The sequence below is a fragment of the Montipora capricornis genome, chromosome 10 (assembly GCF_036669925.1).
Source record: "Montipora capricornis isolate CH-2021 chromosome 10, ASM3666992v2, whole genome shotgun sequence".
Lineage (NCBI taxonomy): Eukaryota > Metazoa > Cnidaria > Anthozoa > Scleractinia > Acroporidae > Montipora > Montipora capricornis.
In genome coordinates, this window is record NC_090892.1 from 33,482,892 (window position 1) to 33,499,253 (window position 16,362).

At 42.3% G+C, this 16,362-nt stretch overlaps 1 protein-coding gene across 1 annotated transcript in view; it reads right to left on the reverse strand.

The window, feature by feature from the left end:
- The window catches only part of LOC138018763 (uncharacterized), a 32,917-nt gene that overhangs the window by 815 nt on the left and 15,740 nt on the right, over window positions 1-16,362 (reverse strand). Inside the window, exons 4-5 of the mRNA XM_068865452.1 lie at window positions 13,275-15,070; window positions 309-12,645 (exon numbers count right to left, since the gene is read on the reverse strand). Coding sequence (XP_068721553.1) covers window positions 309-12,645; window positions 13,275-15,070 — 14,133 coding nt within the window. The remainder of the gene's footprint in view (window positions 1-308; window positions 12,646-13,274; window positions 15,071-16,362) is intronic.

The window sequence follows — 16,362 nt, forward strand, 5'->3', positions numbered from 1 at the left end:
AGACCAATGCATATCTTTAATAATCTTGGTTATTTATAACCACAGGCCGTTTATTCAGTCATTCCTGGAGGAGGCCCGAGTTGCATTTATTCCAATTTAACTACACTTTCGAACGATCTTCACCAGAATTCTCTGAATCTTCTGATACTTTTATCATTCCCCTGTAGGACATACACACCTATCTTAAGCTGCAAATGTTAGATCAAATCATCTAAACGTGGTAGATTGAATCCTTAAAAGCCACTTAATTGCTCAATTATCACATCCGTGTGGCTCTGGTATAATAGCTATAATTATCTATCACTCACTTTGAGACGATTCTGGTAGAAGCAGAGGGCATGATACGTATGTCCAATGGTCAGCTTGTCAGAGATCATAGATGTAACGAGCTTGGATAAAGGGTGCACCTTTAGCAAATTGCAGAGTTTGTTAGCATCGATTGGCCATAGTGAAGACTCCAGCAAGTGCTCCACTAGACTGCCTCCAGGTTCAGGTCTGATTTCCTCAGATGAAAGATAGCGGAAAATGAAACGTCGCAGCGCTGTTGATAAAGCAACCAGCAAAGAACGATCTAGCTCGGCCTCGCCAGTTGCTGGCGCTGCGTTGACCATTTCTTCTTCTATCAAACTGGGTATGTCAACGCGATATGCATCATGTACGCGCTTGGAAGCGGATTCGGCCAGTCTATCCTCGAGGAATTCGTACAAGGCAACCACATGTGTCAGCTGAATGGCCCTGTGGGGTTGAGGGAGTAAATGCTTTGGGAATGGTCTTGATCCACAGAGCCATTTGTCTGTAAAGTCTGTCAAGGGGTCCCCTGGTTTTCCGACCTGATACCTTTTCAACAAGCAAAGGACGATTTCCATGTGCTCTAGCAAGTCTTGCATGGCCTCGAGACTATGTTCGCTTGAACGAAGACCACTTCGAAGCATCTCTGTAAGGGGCTCCTGAGGAATCATATTTTGTAATTCATCCAGAATACCTTTGCTCGTGTGGAAGAGCTCTCGCGAAAAAATAAACTCGTGTAATCCATTGAACGTTGACAAGTATGATTTTCCCACAAGGAAACGCGCTGCCATTTCTTTCTCGATCTTTTCAAGATCAAAGAATACCTCCCCTCCATGGCCATACTCGGTATTACGCTGGGAATGCCTTAAAATATCGTCGGACCATTTGTACTGGATAATTTCTTTCTCTCGAGCGTCCTGCAAATGGACTATAGGGATAGCACATTTTTTTGCGGCCCTCTCAAGGAAGACCAACCCGGAGCTTTTGCCTGTCGCTGCAATGGAGAGTATCTTGTGTAAGAAGTCGTTCTGGATGTTCTGAAGTAACTCTAAAGCTGCACACAGAAAGACTCCTTTTCCCCTTTTGTCAACAAGGCAGTACGAAATCGGCGAACTTTCACTGATATATGGTACTTCCATCTTCAATTGCTTGCAAACCAAAGGACGCATCTTCTCCCATGCTTTGCAAAACTTTTCAAAGTCCTCATTCAGTCGCTTTTTCTCCTCAGGAGAATGGACTTCTTTTTGAATGACATCTCCAATCTTCTGAGCAGCATCCTTTCGGGTAAGTCGCCTACTCAACAATGAATTCACTTTACGACTCCACGAAAGAAGATCGTTCAGGTTTGCAACAAGCGGGAGGCTTTCACCAAAATCGAGGAATAAACCGAGTAGAGGATGGCCGTTTCTTGTTTCATTAAAGGCTGCCATGTAGTAGGCTCTTAAGCTCTTGAATGTTTTTGGATACGTTACTCGGAACAACCTGGGAAGGTAGTGCTGGTTTCGTATCTCACTTTCTGGGAAATGGGGACAGTCAGTCTCTTCGATCTTTCTTTGAACACTCAGAAGTGACTTGGGTGCATAGTCTTGAAAACGTGTCAAATGTTTTCGGACACAAAATTCGTGGATCAGCGGAGTTAATACAGCTGCAAACTTCGTTTCCCATGTCAATCTTGACTCTTCTGTAGGACACACAACTGCTGTGGTTATAAGAGACGTGCAATCTTCTATGGCACAGTGCAAGAAACGGATGACATCCTTCTCCTTTGCATCTAAGAGAATAGACAATGCTCTGAAATCGTTCTCTATCAGCTGGAAGCACAATTCAGAGGGACATTCTTCCAACTCCTCAGTGCTCAATATCTGCGTCAGACATTTGTCATCAAAGAGCTCAAGTGCATAGCCGCCGTAAAGCACCGTGCAAACAAAAAGATGAAGAATACGAAATTCGGCTGGTTTTAAATCCCGCACTTTGTGGGAGGCATCTTGAGAACCTGGAATGAGGACATAACCACTTGTTGGAGGATGGGGTTTAATTGGGCATTCATTCTTTTTGCCTTCACTTTGCCTTTGACATTCTGACCCGCAATTTGGACACGTTTTGTCTGTCTTCGAAGCTGTAACAAACATTGTCATACAAGCACAAGAGAAGATGGTTTCCTGTGTAAACTGTTCGGCACTGTAGTTGTGGTGTACCATGTAAGGTTCTTGGCGGCTTTCTCCGGATGCTAGGACGAACGTACTTTTTGCTATCAATGGATTAGCGAGGTACGACATGAAAGCAAGACTCTTTGTATTTGTAGTGCTAATTTCCGATACTAGGACTGTGCAAAGGTGAAGAATCAACATCGCCTTATGGACATCGGCCGACGAAGATTCTTTTGAGATGCAAAGCTCTGGGCTTTTGAAATCCTTTTTTCCTGTAATCCGGAGAAGAAGTTCCATATAAGGCGCTTCCAAGTTATGCATTTTCTCTATAAACAACTCAATTGCTTTATCCTCACTGTGCCGCAAATTTCTTTCAGAGTGAATAAGGTAGAACGACTTAGTCAGAAGAAGTGCCACCGTAAGTCGCTGTTCCGCTGACCCTGGTAGTTTACAAATGACATCTTCAAAAGGCTTCGAATTGTTTTTTTCCAGAAGAGTGGCCAGAGCTGCTTGAGCTGGAGAATCCTCAGTGTGCTTTTGAAAAGGGTCAAAACTAAGTTTCCCCATCAGGATTGTATCTTTCCAGTCTAAGCTCTTTAAAGCAGGAAGTTGAGAGCTGGATTGGCAGATTTTGTGCACGTCAAATAAATACAGCTCTTTCGTGAGTTCCTTTAAGAAGAACATCTGTAACTCTGACGCCACAGAGGAACCTGGATTAGTTTGGGCAGAGGGAAATGCTGTGTTTATTTCCTGTATGACCATGGAAAACTCCCCGTCTTCAACCAGGCACTGGCGTCGCGGCAAAATAAATTTGACAAATGATGCCAAGATTGACTTCAGATATGCTGCGGCACACAGTACATTTAACGCTGTGTATTCAGTGTTATCATGGGGCTCGACCAAAGTCTGAAAAGCCCTGCGAAAATTATTCAGAAGATGACCGTCTGAACTAGACACTGAGGAGATGTTAACGTTCCAGGAGGCAACTTCACCTATGAGGTCACAGCACAAGGCGGAGAAAGGACACTCCAGCACATCATCTCCAGCTTGAGCTTGCAAAGCATGACCTATTTGTTGGATACCGGGATGTTCATCAATTGCACCTCCATTTAAAACGTTTTCAAAAACTCCAGGGCAAAGTTGTTCCTCTAAAAGAAAAATGCGGTGGATCAATGGTCCAGCAAGCTGCATAAACGACTTCTCTCTGCTCGAGGAGATCCTTGCAAGAATGGAGCTAAGAACTGGGCTGTCTGGGTTTGAATCGATGCATCGTCCATAAAAAGCCATTAAGAAGTTTGCCACTCTTCGGTCTTGAATGCCTCTTTTCTGCAATTCATCGATTATGCAAGTTACATAATCAAATGCAACTGGAGAGTCAAGATATCCTTCAGAGGTCAATGACCTTCCAAGTTCACCAAGCATGTACAGGGAATACATTTCAAGATCGTCAGACACCACCAACAGCGAAAGAAAGTCGATACAAACACGAAGAAAATGTATTGCAGGGTTTTGTACCGGCGTTCGGATCACTGTTGCGAGAAAAAGACTTGCAGTCCGATGCCAGGCGTCGACACCCTGAAAACTCTTGACCACATCATCGGTTGGGAGTAATGAAACACAGCACAATTCCACCATTTCTTCTTCAAAGCTAGCCCCTGTCTCTCCATCATCATCCATCAAAAATTCTTCCTCATATGGTGAATTATGTTCTTCTCTCGAGTATTCATCGAAACTTTCATCAGTTTCCGCTTCCTCCGCCAGTGGTCCATGTTGGACAATCTGCTCTCCAGTACATTGAACGTGCACATCAGTGTCATCGGCATCACCCCATTCATTTGTTTTCTGGTCTGTTAAACTCTTGTCTGCATTATGAAGGCTATTATCTAGATCGCTTTTTTCGACTACTCCAAAACTTTTCTGACAACAATCCATTCCTAAATCATCACTTCCTGGTGTTTCTGTTTTGTCTTCATCTCGATTTTCACCTTGCTCTCCTGTCTTTGCAGCTTGAGTCACTTGTACTGTTTCACTTGCATCCACCTCACAGTCCCCTTCAAGTTGACACGTCACGATATCCTTGTATTTACTTTCCAGAGCTCCTTGAGATTGCGCTACATTTCCTGGCTCACCCGAGGTTTCAAATTCTGTAACCTGACTGCCAATCTCGCCCTCTGAATTAACATTTGTGTTCTCCACGTCTTTGAAGTTGCTTTCTTCATCCTCATTTGCTTTCAACGTTGGTGCCGTCTTGTCCTGAAAGAGACTTGTCTCAAATAAAGGGATATATTCACAGAAAAGGTCTTCGATGTTTATGTTTGATACACTGTGGCAAGTGCCATAAACCTGAAGGGTTGTCATGTACGAAGAGCCATTCAACCAAAAGAGAGAATGTAGACGGACTATAGCGAGAGCAGGGTCGCCACATACCACAAACGTAATATCTTGAGCCATTGCTGCTTTTAAGAAATCGACCCTCTCAGAACGTGCGAATACATCGGAAAATAGAGCTGTTTTCATATCAAGGAGATCCTCAACGTATAACTCGATGTTGCTTTGAAGGTATGCAAGATCATACACTTGGGGAATTTTCTCCTTCACAACTGAAGCGAACTTGTGCAGTTGTGATTCCACTGCAACTTCACGCAATGTTTCTTCATCATTCAGGTTGGTATCATCCAAGAGAAGCCGTCTTTGGTCTTCAACAAACATGGGTTGCACTTGTTCTACCTTCTTGTAAAACACGGATGCAAAAGGAAATTTTAGATCCAAGCACCTATCGGAAATATAGTAAGACTCTGGTCCTTGTTGGTCAGGAATCTTGTCAATGTTGAGGATCTCTTCATCTAACATCAGCTTCAACCATACTTGTAGTTTCTCTTCACTGGAAATGTCCCATGACAATAGGAAGCGAGGCCAAGCTGATTCGCTCTCCAAAAAGTAGACGATCTTTGCCAGTGGTTGACGTATAAGATGACAAATATAATGTTGGATGGCACCCAGTAGATGGGAGTAGTTGATCAATGCCTGTCGATCACATGCCACAGCGTGCTGCCACCTGGAGAGACCCGTGGAATGTGAATTTCTCGTGTCTCTCTTTTTTAACCACCGAACAACTAAGTCCTTGAAACAATCCAAGATCACAGAACATGATCTCAACAACTGATTTAGCTGAAGGACAGAATCTAAGGAAGGCTGAATGTTGCTAGGATATTTGATTCGAGTGAAGCACCACAAAAGTTGATTTAAAGCCTCATCTTCAAATGAGAGTGATTTGGATTCCAGCAGATCAGTGATAGTGACATCTAAACATTCAGTAATGGAAAGAGCTGGGTGTTCCAGAACATCAATCGTCACTTGCTTCCACCCACTCTGAAAACTGAACTGCCATCGCTGACTTTCAGTTTTATTGGCAACACTTTCTCTCTGAACATGGATTACGATGCAAACATGCTTGACCTGCTTTCTTGTTGTTTCAGTCTCCTCTTTGATATATTTATCTCTTTGTTGCTCGATGATGGACTTAGCAAGAAGCATGTGAGTGGTATCCAGTTCTGGTTTACACTGCAACACCAAGAAAGAGTCCTTTGATCTCCAGAAGCGTTCTAGCTCTCTTGTCAATTGCTTCTCAGATTTGAAAGCACTTAGTTTTTCTGTCTGACATTTCACTAACCCTTCAAGGCATTGTGGGACGTTCAAGTTGATGTTGCTATGGGTCATGATTACCAGTTTCATGCCAGACGTGGCATCCTCACTTTCCGAATCATGTTCAATGATTTGAAATGCGTGTTTCAAGTAATTCCTCAATCCACTATGCAATGGCTTCTGAAAATAGTTGTAGTAAAGTGCCTGAACCTCTTCAAAATTCGTCTGTGCAAGATCAGATTCCATACTTCTCAAAACACCATCAGGAGACGCCACCATCATAAGATCCTCCTTGCACTGCTCCAAAATTTCGTAGAAATCAAGGTCTGGGTCTTGACTGTTTTTCAGAACTAATGATGGAAGGGTATCATCACAAAATCCTACAAACATGTCATCAACGCAAAATTGAGACTCGAGACTGGGGACTGTTGAAATGCCTTTCACCCACATTTTGAGCGAGTTTATCAGTTTTCTTTGTTCCTCATTCAAGACATCTGAAAAACGAAGAAGCTGCTTCTCAAAACGATTAAGAAAAGGCGGGTCTGTAAAGTCAATTCGTCTTTGGTCAATCAAGACAATACAACGAAAACCATCATGAACTTGGCACATTGGATTGCTGAACGCCCCAAGTGCAACACGGCAGTTCTTCTTCCCCCCAACCACTGTGTAGTTTTGATTTAGCATGTCGTAAAGACTACCGTAGATGCCTTCAAGATCTCTAAGTATTAGAACACATTCTCTTTCCATGCAAAGGATGATCCGGCTTAAGATTCGGTAGTTGTACTCCTCCGAGAGATCTTCTTGAAATTGACTTCCAAAGATGGTAATCTTTTCTTTCTGAAGACTTCCTAGTGTCTGATCAAGAATGCCAATCGCAGAGTCTCCATTTGTGATTATCATTAGATGACGGGCAAGAATGTCATGTAGGTTGTCATAGATGAGGTCAGTGATTGGAAACTGATACGTCTCCTCTTCGAATTCCACCTTTTGCATTTCTTCTTGAAAGTAACTTTGAAAATTTTTTACATCTCTTTGCACACCGCCAAAATTTCTTTGAAGCGCGCGCTGGATTCTTTTGCTTTTTTTTCCAGCGTCTACTGGGTCATTCTTGGACTCTGTACTAAGACACTTAATCAAGCTGTAATAGTCACGTAGGCCATGAAAATTGGGGTGCCTTTGCTTCTCTTGGTACTTGTGATATGCCTCGGCGAGATAACGGAGATGCTTATCATCAGGATAAGTACGAGTACGAGTAGATGAAATTCTTATGCCACACGAGTCCATGTTGGTGTCTCGCAATGAAATTCCAGTTTCAAGCAAATCCTCAACATCAGGTTCTGGTCGTGATAAATGGATAGCACGGTTCATTTTTGCAGCATCTAAGGCCCAGTTGGAAATTCCCACAACAGCGACATCAGGAAATGAGCTGTCAATTGGCTCCAATAGGCTGTGTAACACTTTAAGGGGGTTGTACTTCGATATTTCGGCTAGACCAATCTCATCAAGAAGAACAACAGGTAGAACATCACTAGTTGTGTTATGCTCCCTGTACTTTTTTGCTTTCTCGAACACCTTTAAAATTCCATCAGACGTTGACGATTCAGACCCTTGGTGAGACACAACATAGAGTTGTGGCAGAGTCTTCAGAAAAGGGTCTTTGGCATCTTTTCCTCTCAGATTACTTCGTATTATTTGCATGGATAACGACTTGCTACAGCCAGGCTTGCCAACAACAAAAACGGGAATTCGGTTCAAGATACAAACCAACATCACAAAAACATTTTCACGAAGTGCCGCATTTTTCGCAGTCCCCTGGGGTAACTCCATTCGCCCCAAGTAGTCTTCTTGCTCAACTCTAACGATGTCCTCAAAGCTACTCCTTTTAAATGAACCTTGGTCTTCCCTGATGCAAGAAGCTATTTTGTCATGATATCCTCCTCTAGATGCAGCAGTTGTAAGTCGTGATCGATAACAGTGAGCCAAAGCTAGGACAATGGATTTAATTTGATGTGGAAACTTGGCATTGTTAGAACGTGATACAGAAAAACCCTCCTTTTTCTTGAGCATTTGGTCAAACCACTTCACAAGAACAATGCAACGGTAGGCGTCTCTTAAACTGACACAATATGGATTTTTCTCAACTTCTCGCATATACTCCTGGGAAGTGCACAAAAGTTCAACCAACAGTTTTCCAACTTTGCATGTGATTCCCTCCACCATGCGGCCAATGTAGGCACGTTCATCGTTGGTACTCAGTGATCCATAATCCCAGACAAAGTCGATCATTGTTTCAGGTAATGGGTGAACACGATATACCAGGCTAGAGTATTCGTCTGTAACAGTCTTTCCACTTAAGCCAGCTGTTGAAATTTTTTCAGCAGGACGAAGACGGTATGGGTTGCAGGCAGCGATAAAGACTATGTTTGGCATAAGCGGTTTGCCTCTGATTGTACGGTGGCAAATAACTTCATTGATGGTTCCGAGGTATTCGCAAGTATTAATTTCATCAAGAAACACCCAGACTTCATTGCAACTTTTGGCTTCTTCCTCCACTATATGCACGAAGGTAACCAATTCTTCCTCACGCACGCCTGCGTGAAAATTAAACACACGAAATGAGACACCACATGTTCTAGCAAGGTACCTAACCAGACTAGTTTTTCCACAGCCGGTTTCTCCCATAACAATAACTGGAATCCCTGCTCTGATGCGTTGAATAATGAGAACCATTTTAAGAATATTGTCTGGTGTGAGAGCATAATCAAGGCTTTTGGGTTCGAGACTGCTATTGGGTTCTTTTGGAGTGCTCCGTACAATTAGGTCCAATCTTCTCTGCAGCTCTTCTTGGCTCATCTTTGTGAAGTCATCCATATCTTTCCCTTTCATTGCTTGCGTTTTGAACAAATCCCGCACATTTGAAGGCACCAGTGACAAGTCACGATACAAAGCTGAAATAGTTAAGGCTTCTAGACCATGGAAGACAATAACGAGATGGTTGTTGTCAGCCCACTGTATCATTCCCTCCACTCGTTCAACCATTTTTACAGCAACATTGCACGAGGACATCTGAATCTTTTTCAGCACTTCAGAAGCCTCTTCTCTGGAAATCGCCTCAGACTGAACACTTTTACATGTCATGACAGATCGGGATGCAAACTCTCTTGACACCTCTAACAGAGCCCTAAACAAACAATTTCGGGCATTGTGCGAGGGCCCAAGAACTGCTCTCAAATTCTGGGGTTTAAAGTAAGGACTTGCCGAAAATTGCAACAGTTGATTGGCAAACACCTTGACAAAACTCTCCACTATATTGTATGATAAGTCACCACTTGACGAGAAGTGCTTCACAAGCAGCTTTTTGCAGCGTTCTGGTGCTAAAGGCTTAAGTTCCTCAGGCCTTAAATCTTCGCCCTCCAGTTTACCAGACTCATATGCGTGAAGATATTGACAAACAACTTGGATAGGGCTAAGTGATTCCTGGCTAACAATAAGATCTTTGTAACCACTTGACTTGATATGCAAAGTAGAAAAGCACTTTGTAACGGAGAGCGAGTCCTGCAACCAGTGGTTTAATGTGTTTGCAATCTCGATGTAAACATGATGGGTTGGTAGGTGAAAAACATCTGTTCCAAAAGAAACCATCCCAACTACAACCAGCTCGAAGAAAAATGTGTCAAGAATGGATGGATCATCCACCTCGCCAACATCAAAATGGATGCATTCAAATGGTCTAAGGTGCAGACCAGACAGCCTTCTCACCAGATTTTTTCGGTTTAAGGGTCCACTGATTGGAACTGTCACAGCCTTCTTTCTCTGGGATGCTGCGCGCTCGTGAATGGCTTCAGTTTTCCCCACACCAGGAAGGTCTGATGTGACCATACAGACCTCGGGAAACTTGCTGTTGAAAGTGGTCCGTAGTTGGACTTTAGTCATTCCCATAATGTTGCAGGCTGATGACGAGAATTGATCAGCAACGTGGTGATGACTTCCCCCACAGCAAATTAGGCCTAGTAGATATGGACCCTTGGTGCGCTGCTGGTGCTCTCTGATGGCGTCTACAAGCGCAAACTGAATATCATTCGGCAAATTCTCTACGTTGGCTAAGCAGTGAAGCGTAACTGAAGTGGAATGATCATGTGCTAGAAAAGCACGTTTAAGAAGTCGTTCCACCTCTTCCCAGCTGGTCTCGGAGTGGCAGAAAATAACCTGATTTGGCTCGGGACAAGCTCCCGTCGTACTTTCAAAAAGAGACATTACTATGTGTGCTGTCTGTTTACTTCCTTGTTCGAGCACTGCTACAAATAATTCACTTGGTTTTACAGTTCCTTGCAACTCAAGCCTTGGCACCTTTTGCACTTTCATCAACTGTCGAGGAATAAATATCGCATCAAGCACCTGTCCAATGGCTCTAAGATCACTTTCATAGCTATGGTGTTCCTTGGGTTTCGAGTACAGGTAATGGAATCCAACAAGTTCTTCTATTTTTACGTTCTGATCCACAAAGCGAAGCAAGCTGTGAACAGACGTTTTTAGGGCAATATCTCCAGGGTTATTTGTCAAACGTTTCGAAAAGAACTTGTGCAGGATCCACAACTGGTCAGGATGAAAAAAATTTATGAAGTAATGCTCTGTTTGCGATTTGTGCAGAATTTTTTGCCATTGTTCCAAATCTGTTGCAAGGGAATCTACTAGAGAATTGATTTCTTCTAAGGAATGAAGCTTGTGCCAAAAGTCCTTGTTGTACAGTGGATGACCTGATTCTCGCAACAACGTGAGAATGTTGAGGATGTCATTAATCTTTTCAACTTGAGTAATAAATTTAGTCATTGTCGTACTCATAGTCATAGCAACGTGACCCAATGACTCTGTAACCTTTCCCTTACTTGCGTCCGTGTTCACAATGAGGAGGGCTCGACTTCTAAGGTCTTGGAGCTCTGTCATGTTGTAGGTTCTCTCTTTGGGGGTCGCTTCATGACGACAGTAGCTTAACTGAACGTCGCATGACCCATCTAAATTGGCTTTGATCAGATAACGTCCTTTCTGCACAGCATTGCTTATGATCTCCTTTGTTACTTCGCCTCGGTTGGCAACATTCATGTACAGCCCCCGCAAGCTGTGGACATTGCAACCACATTCCTTAATCTTAGCTGCCATTTCCCTCTTCTTTTCAAGCTTCAAGTACGACGTTTTCAGGTGATCTAGAAATAACAATGGATCTTCCACGTCTTCTTTCAATACATTTTGTAAAAACCCATGCACATCAATCAAATCAGAGACGGTGGCTTCAGAAACAAACTGATCAGAATGCTCCTCTACAGCATCAATTAGTATTCGTATGTCTTCGCCGGCCGTTTCCTTCATAAATGAGATCAATTCACTGGATTGTTGGAGGACAGTTATGAGAGTTGTTAATGTTTCATCAAGCTTGCGATCAACCATCTTTACGCTACCAGTTTCAACTGCCTTAGAAAGTTCAGCAAGTGTTCGTTTTGAGGCGCGACTGAAAGACATGAATTCTTGCAACTCTTTGGTTACGGAAGCGCCTACACTGTTATCAAAACCAAGTGCTGAAAACATTGACAACAGTTGCTCAACTTTAGCGCACAAGGATGGAAAATTGAGATAGTTTATCAGCATTTTCCGTCTTTGCCGCGAAATGTCAGCACCACAGATAGAATTTAGGATTTGGAGTTCTGTTTCCAGTTTCTCATGACTAATAATATCATGTAGTAGCATATCAACCTCGTCGATGCTCGGATCTATATTATCATCAAAAGTATTTGCGCAAGCTTCTTTGAATTGTTGAAGCCCTTTTCCTGCTATAAGGCTCAAAATTTCAGCAGCAGTCTTCACTTTGGAGTCGGAATCGACATCTGTATTGAACCCTGCTTCCACCTGTGATTCAACCTTAGAAAACGCTGCCGTCACACATGAGCGGGCAACATTGGCAAACACAGCTGAATGACGGACCGGCCCTATTGCTTCTGCCAAGGCAATGAAGGCATGCAACTTCCCCCAGTAGTTTTGGTCAAGGACATCTTTGAGAGACGTGGTGGCACTCCACTCTTTCTTCCTGCGGTTGAGTTCACAGATTAGTGGATGTACATCAGGAACAGTTACAATGTCCATTGAAATTGTATCTACAAGACAGATGGTTTTCTCAAGTTCCAAGAACAGTTGAGAATAATAACGCGCAGACTCTTGATCTGACTGAAATTGTGACATCCAATAGTCATCGCATTGGTGAACATTTAGAGCCACGGAAGGAACCAATGGCGATGCCAAGACACAAAACTTTGCTAGAAGACTGATCTTGCTGTCGTCCAAACAAAAAAAGAAGTTGAACGGGAATTGACATCTTTGTTGAGGATCTATTAATGACTGCAGGGCGTTTTTGACTGCTGCAAACCTGAGGTGCTTTAGCAGTCTACTCTGAGAATGAACTGCACTTAACAGGAGCAACCAACCGTCACTGAAGGATATCATGTTTTCTAAGATGTCTTCAGCTTTTCCACTGAGAGGCACAGGCATTAAATCCATCAGAGCCATTAAAACCTCTTCCACAGCCCTAATTAAGAAGAACACAAGCATAAAACTAAAGTTAAATCTTTGATCCTGAGTAAATGAATAGAAGCGCGGTGACGACGACCACCTTCCCTGGCTTTTTTATTGCTAAATGGCCGCATGGCTACGAGTTTTGAAACAGGACTTTATTTTCTCTGTGCAATACCATCGTTTTCAGATAGGCTTTAGTAGCGTTGTTACTTGTTCTTGTGTGTTTAATTCTCACTTTCATGTATACACGCATCTTAGAGATCACTAGGTCAAAACATTGTTTTCTATTGTCTTTTTCTTTGCAAAAGGTTTAGTTACTCTGCGCTTTCTTTAGTTTGAAGTTGATTCCATTGTGTTCATTGGTTTCGTTCTCGGTTCCCTTCGAAGTTCGTAGTCGGAAAATCACCGATAACGAATAAACGTACTTGCGTATCAATCATCCATTCCCTATGTTCATTCATTCCACAGCCATTTCCACTACACCTACACTACGGCGCTACTGCTATTTGAAATGATCATAAAAGAAAGCAGCATCTTCTTTATTCCTTTTGACGTAATTATCAAAAAATATAATAAATTCTGCACAGCGCAAATCATGGACCTGGTTTCAAGAATGTAATATTCCAAACAAAGAAGACCCACCTGTCTACCTCGATCTTGTGCAGATCCTTCTTTTCCCTTTCCTTTGACGACTCGAAACCAAGAATGCGAATCATTTGCCTGTATCTTGATCGAATGTCCCCTTTGCCACTGCGGTGTTTTATTGAATTTCTAAAAAGAAGAGTAAGGCGCTCTTGGACGGATGGGTCATGATTCTGAGCATCTTTGAACGCCTCCATGATGGTTTCCAGTTTTGTCCTCATGACCAAACGCTCCGCCTCCTTATCCAGAGCTTCGCAAAGTTGCTTGTTACTTTTCAGAGCCTCCGTTTCACGCAGCATCGTCCAAGTCACCACAACATTTAGAACCTTGACTTTAGGTTTCTCCCCACCATACTGGTAACTGATTTCCAAGCAATGACGACAAAATTTGTACTTTTCATCTTCGGAGAACTCCTTCAACCAGTACAGAAGAAATGTCTCCGAAGTCAGGAGATCTGGGAGAAAGCATCCAATGTCTCTCTGAGAGCTTGTCAATACACGGGAAACAAACTGATGAAAGTATTCTGATGACTGCAAACTGGTATCCAGAACAATGGTCCTTAAACTCGCAATTCTCTCTTTCGACCATTCTGTCTGTAAAGTTTGTCTCTCAAGTTGTTGATCCAGTGCTTTACAGAATGGAGTGGCTGCGTCATTCTTCAGGGTATTCGGTACCTCAGACCAAAACCGTGGCTGTAGAAGGTCTGGTTTTGTCGTGCGACTGTATGAAATAAACTTACAGTACTTCAATGAAAACTCATCTTTTAAGCCGACAACTTGGGGAGGAAAAGTGTCGGACACGACTGTATGAAGTTTCCAAAGGCACAGGACACTTGGAGAACAGCTGATCATGTACGAAAGATATGTTGAACACTTCGTGGGGTCCTTACACTGCTTGAGAGCGTTAAGTACCATAGGAGTCTGTTTGTCGAATTGCTGATCAGTCAAAGACTGCCAGGAACGTTTGTGTAATACGAACATCACAAACTTGACATCAAGCACCTTATAGAAGTATGTGATAAATAGCAAGTGTCCTATTGGGGATCCAGTCTTGAAAAGATCTTCTGCCAAAATCTCAATGTACCTTTGACTGGTTCTAGGTAGACAAACATTGCGAACATTTTCAAAGGATGAAAGAATAAAATCAACTGTCTTACGTCCAAGGCACTTAGTAACATGTTCAGCAGACCAGGATCTGCCATGGTCCACCAACTGACCGAGAACACAGCAAACGTACAAGCCCTGAAGAGGAGTGGCATTTTTACTCATTGCTTCCTGAATCCACGTCAAACAGGATTTGATGTCTTCACTTGCATAGCCCAGGTGACCAAACCCTACGTGTTCGCATTCAATGAACAACTGTCTGAAGTCACTATCACAGGATAGCTTCCGGAAAAGCATTTGTATAAAGAACATCTGCCCAAGAAAAACATTTCTATTAAAATGCTTTTCGTCAGGGTTGTGGAAAATGTCATACTGTTGCATTCCTTTATTCAACTTCCGCCACCTTCTCTCCTGTACATGTTTGTCATCTTTTCTTCCCGTTAAGGAGTTGAAAACGTACGTGGCTGCAGCCTTGAAAATTCCCTCCTTGTATTTCACATCATAACGGTAACGAAAGTTTTCTTGATTGTTGGCATTTATATACAGCTCTGGGGACATCCAGTGCCTTCTGTCGTCTGAGCAGGCTTTAAGGAGAAGCGTGATGTGGCCATTGAGCATCGGTTTCTCTGTGACAATCTTTACTGAAGCAACGTTTTCATCCGCCACAAACAAATGAAACACATAGCAGAGAAACTGCAAACAGATTTGTCACAAAGCAGAAAGGCACTGTTTGGCATCATCAGCGAGTTTAAAATCAAATCATAATTTTTAATACTGTACTTATTAAACTTAATACACCAGGTACCCTATGGATAGCGCTGTCCACTGGATAAATCACTACCGAGTGGGTAAGTCATAGTGAAACTAATTGCGCTTTCCAATGAACAGTGATTTATCCGGTAAATAAAGTTATCCATCTTTTGAATAACTGAGGCCAGGCCGCTATTCCAAATTATGACAAATCGCCTCGATAAAGGTCGTTTTTTTCGCACAATCACTTCGTTTGTGATGTAACGAAATTTTATCGGCAAGGGCATTCCACATTAGCATTTTCAAGTTTTAAACTCGTGATTAAGTAAAGATTTTCTCGACACACCCTAAAATAACGTGACATATCCGCTTTAAGTGAAATAGTCTGCAAAAAAGAAAAACTGCAAATTACTCTGACGGACGTTTTCCTGCATGTCATGCATGTTTAGAGTTGCCTTAAGCAAACGTTTATGTCACACACTAAAGACTGAATATGTTGTTTCCGCTTCATAATTTCTCTTCTTTTCAGTCTAATCTGATGACAGGTCAAGTCTTATTTTGGTTTACGTTTGCACCAAATGGTACTGCAAAAGCTGGGAGTTTACGGCGTAGCACTTTTATTTCGAGGGGTTTAATTGCGGATTTTGCGGATTGTTTCACACTCCCTTCACTGAAGAACGATTTCTTTCAATAATGAAGCAACAAATGGACAACAAGCTTTCCTTCAAATAATTGTTGACTAAGAAGAATTAATCGAATTTCAAATTGTTTTTTACCATAAGACTATGCAGAGTTGAGTACAAATAAATAAAATTATAAATGCAAAAATAGCCAAATCGTAAACACAGACTACTCAAGGTGCTCGATTCCGTCTCTGGCATCCAACTCGATAAATTTACCAGAGAATTTGCCGTTTGGTTTCAGTGTTGTACATGACATCACAGTGAATAAAATATTAACGAGAACTCGACGAAGAGGTAAATCAGCGACTAAATTTATTGGTCGAGTGGCAATGTTTATTTCCGGCTTCCTATGCAAATTTTTGACAGAGAATATTAAAATACAAAAAATATTCCACTTAAAAGTCGTTAAAAAAGCTTTATTTATTTCATTTGGACGAAAAATGTCACAAAAACCTTTCCCAGCGTAAAATTTATTGAAAGAAACAAAATACCTAAAGGTTTTAGTGGCAAAAGACCCTTCCTATTTTAAATGAGAAGAAACAACCGCAATTA